Genomic DNA, 3,365 nt, shown 5'->3' with positions numbered 1-3,365 from the left:
ATCACATTATTAAATGATATTATTTCAATAAAACAAGTATAATGACAATCAATTTATAGAGTTTACATGCAAATGTTGGACTACACTTTTTCAAAAATCCAATATTATGTACAAACCATAAGACAAGGCCACACAGAAATGTTTCATGCTTTCTACTTTTCTATCAAAGAAACAAGCATATGATTGCATTAAAAGCTAGATATTCCTATAGCATTCCTTGTGATATTCATTCTCCAATGATCTTCTATATCACCACCTCTACTTCTTCTTCAATGGTAACATCAAGTTCCTCCATCTCTCACTTGTTATTTTCATCAAAACTGAACATGATTCACATTTTGGTCCATATCTTGAGCTACGAACCTCATATTTGGACATTCTTTATGATTATGGAAAGCTTAGGAGTGGCTCTACAACTTTTATGAGATGTCAAATCCTAATTATGTAGTTAAAGTACCAAAACTAAGCACACAATTTCTACAATGGTGTTGTCACGGATATCGGTATAGTCTCGGTAATATGGTTATAACTTGAGCATAACTCCATGGATTTAGATTTGATTTGTCTCTATGAAAAGCTTATAAGACTATCTACAACTGTCATGAAGATTTCAAGACTTGATTCTTGTTCTAAAGAACCTTAAATGAAGCATGAAAGTACTACAGAGATATTATTGCATAATCTGACCTAATTTCGGAGTTGTGGTTAGATATGAAGCTATGGATCTGATTTAGTCATTCTCTGGTGTTTTGCAAAGTAAATTGGGCTTGAAGTTAGTATAATGTTGTTGTCGTAGGATTTGGACAGGTTTCAGTCCTATACTCATCCAGAGTTATTAGGCTTGAAGACACTTAGAGCTTATTCATATTTTAAAGGACTCTAAACGGAGGTCAAAGTTATTGCAATATTGCTATTACGAGATTTGGTTCAATTTTGGTTAACATTTCCATAGGTTTAAGAGTAAACATCTTTTTTAGTCCCTAGAAATATTTACGAAGTCCTTTTCAGTCCCTGGCAATTAAAAAGGACAAAATTGATCCCTGAAATTACAAAAAAAGGGGCCACGTTAGTCCTTCCGTGAACTCTTCCGTCACGGTCAAACTAACGGTGCCCATGTGGCACGTTTGACACCTTGGATGACCAAACGACAACGTTTTGTGCAAAATGGGTTGAGAGATTTCCAAAGTAGGGCACGACGTCGTTATGTGATTGTTTGGAACTTGATGATTCGTGGGTTTTGCAAGTTGGGTAATTTGGAGAAGGGTTTGAAGCTTTTCAGACAGATGAAGGAACGGAGCGTGGTTTCTTGGAATCTCATGATTTCTTGCCTAGCGCATAGTAAGAAGGATGAGAAAGCTCTTGATCTTTTTCGTGAAATGTTGGAGCAGGGTTTTGAACCAGATGAGGCCTCATTGGTCACGGTGCTGCCTGTCTGTGCTCGCCTGGGAGCTTTGGATGTTGGGGAGTGGATCCACTCTTACGCAAATGCCGAGGGGTATAATGGAAAGGGTGAAGTTGGGGTTGACTTGTTTGAGGAGATGGTACGAGAAGGCTGTTGGGTATGGCTCATACTTCACATGATGATGTTGGCCCTAATTGTCGGGGTCAGCAGAAAGGCAACTGGGGTCCCGCTACTCTTATCTCTTTTTCTGTTTTCTCGATTCTGTGTGATTGTCGATTTCCAACAAAGGCACGACCCCTTCTGACTCCACTTTTGTAGAGGTTTTGGCATGTTGTGCTCATGCAGGTTTGGGGATAGAGGGCGCGAGCTGTTTGCTTCTATGACTATAAAGTTTCAGCTTTGTCCAAAACTGGAGCACTATGGCTGTGTTGTTGACCTACTTGGGCGTTGTGGGCATGTGAGGGAAGCTCGTGACTTGATTAGAAGCATGCCCATGAAGCCAACTGCTGCCTTATGGGGTGCACTGCTTAGTGCTTGTCGTACTTATGGTGACTTGATTAGAAGCAGATCACAATACTCCGAAGAACAATATTAGAATCAGAAGATGAAGTGTCAAGGGAAAACACTCAAGCGGAAGTTAACAGACTTGAACTAGATATGATCCAGCATTGTGGTGGAATTGCGCCAACTGCGTTAAATCTTGAAAACTTGGACATATAGATTGTTATGGAGAGGACTGAGGAGGCTAACCTTATTCTTTTAATTAGTTTATAACTTTATTTTTATACAGGAAGTCTTTTGTAACCTTTAGAAGATTGATATTACTTACTCCATTTTTTATTAGACTTTCTTTGTTGTTTACGTTTGAGTTAGGCTTTGTGGGTGGTGATGATGTTCATATTGTAATTTTTTTTGTAACTGATACTTTTAGACATATATGGGTATTGTACTTTTTTTGTAACTGATACTTCTAGACATATTTTGATTAGTCTGATATTGTATTTTGTTTCATGTGCATATAAGTGGCAAGAAACCATTAGCCCATGTTTGAGTTTATGCATTTCAATCTGTATGATGGTTTTGCTTCAGTTATAATCTGGAGAAAAAAAATTAAAAAGAAACTTTTAATTCATATATCTGTTTATATGTTCCAAAGAAAAAGATTGCTGCCAAGTTAAAAAAGTAATATTAATAAACAAAAAGCAGCTTCAAGAGAATGAAAGGCAACAAGAGTAAGTCTTATGTTCAATTTGATTAAGAAAATAAAAATAATTAAATCAAGTCCGGATAGAATATAGAACATTTGTTCCATATATAAAATCCTCACTTCCAAAGTACACATTTTTCCCAGCTTTTCTGAAAATTTATTTGCTAATGAAGTTCAACATTTGCATTCATATTGTGTTGAATCCTTCGTTTACATCCTCTTATAGTCTCATAATCTCTCAACTTTCTGCAGTGTGAAATTAGAACACGGAACTGTCTCATAATCTTCCATATGCAAACCATGGACACGTTATCTTGGGTGATCCTTCACCCGTTTTGTTTTATCCCATCAGTAGCACTGAGATTCGCTGTTTGGTTGATGTGCCTGGCCAAAAAATCACCAGAATAAGGTTAGCCTCCTCTCCTTAACAATCCTTATAAGGTTAGCTATAAATCCAAGAAACCACGTTCCGTTCCTTCATCTGTCGGAAAAGCTTCAAACCCTTCTCCAAATTACCCAACTTGCAAAACCCACGAATCATCAATTTCCAAACAATCACATCTCTCTCACGCATTTCATCGAACGCCTTGTTAGCATCCTCCATTCTCTCGCAACACACATACAACTCCACAATCCCAACACGAACGGAACCGTGGCGTGCGAACCCAAGTCTAATAACATGGGCATGAACACACTGGCCGAGTTTGTTGTCACGGAGATTGGAACTGGACTTGAGCAAAGGGGCGAAAGTGTACT

At 37.9% G+C, this 3,365-nt stretch overlaps 1 protein-coding gene across 1 annotated transcript; it reads left to right on the top strand.

Moving 5' to 3' along the window:
- Positions 1-1,136: 1,136 nt before the first annotated feature.
- Positions 1,137-1,997, top strand: LOC133311890 (pentatricopeptide repeat-containing protein At1g09190-like). The gene is made up of 2 exons (XM_061513019.1): positions 1,137-1,528; positions 1,748-1,997. Exons 1-2 carry the CDS (start codon positions 1,137-1,139, stop codon positions 1,995-1,997), a joined length of 642 nt encoding a protein of 213 aa, XP_061369003.1.
- Positions 1,998-3,365: the final 1,368 nt, after the last annotated feature.

This window comes from Gastrolobium bilobum, unplaced genomic scaffold (genome assembly GCF_033153095.1).
Source record: "Gastrolobium bilobum isolate Gb01-03AN ecotype WA unplaced genomic scaffold, APGP_CSIRO_Gbil_v1 utg908, whole genome shotgun sequence".
In the NCBI taxonomy this organism is placed as follows: domain Eukaryota; kingdom Viridiplantae; phylum Streptophyta; class Magnoliopsida; order Fabales; family Fabaceae; genus Gastrolobium; species Gastrolobium bilobum.
The sequence above is the reverse complement of the archived record's forward strand: the minus strand, read 5'-3'. Positions and strand labels throughout refer to the sequence as shown.

Coding starts and splice junctions, on each gene's coding strand:
- LOC133311890 (XM_061513019.1), top strand. CDS start 1,137: ATGACCAAACGACAACGTTTTGTGCAAAATGGGTTGAGAGATTTCCAA. Junction 1,529..1,747: donor GGTGAAGTTGGGGTTGACTT/GTTTGAGGAGAT, acceptor GTGCTCATGCAG/GTTTGGGGATAGAGGGCGCG.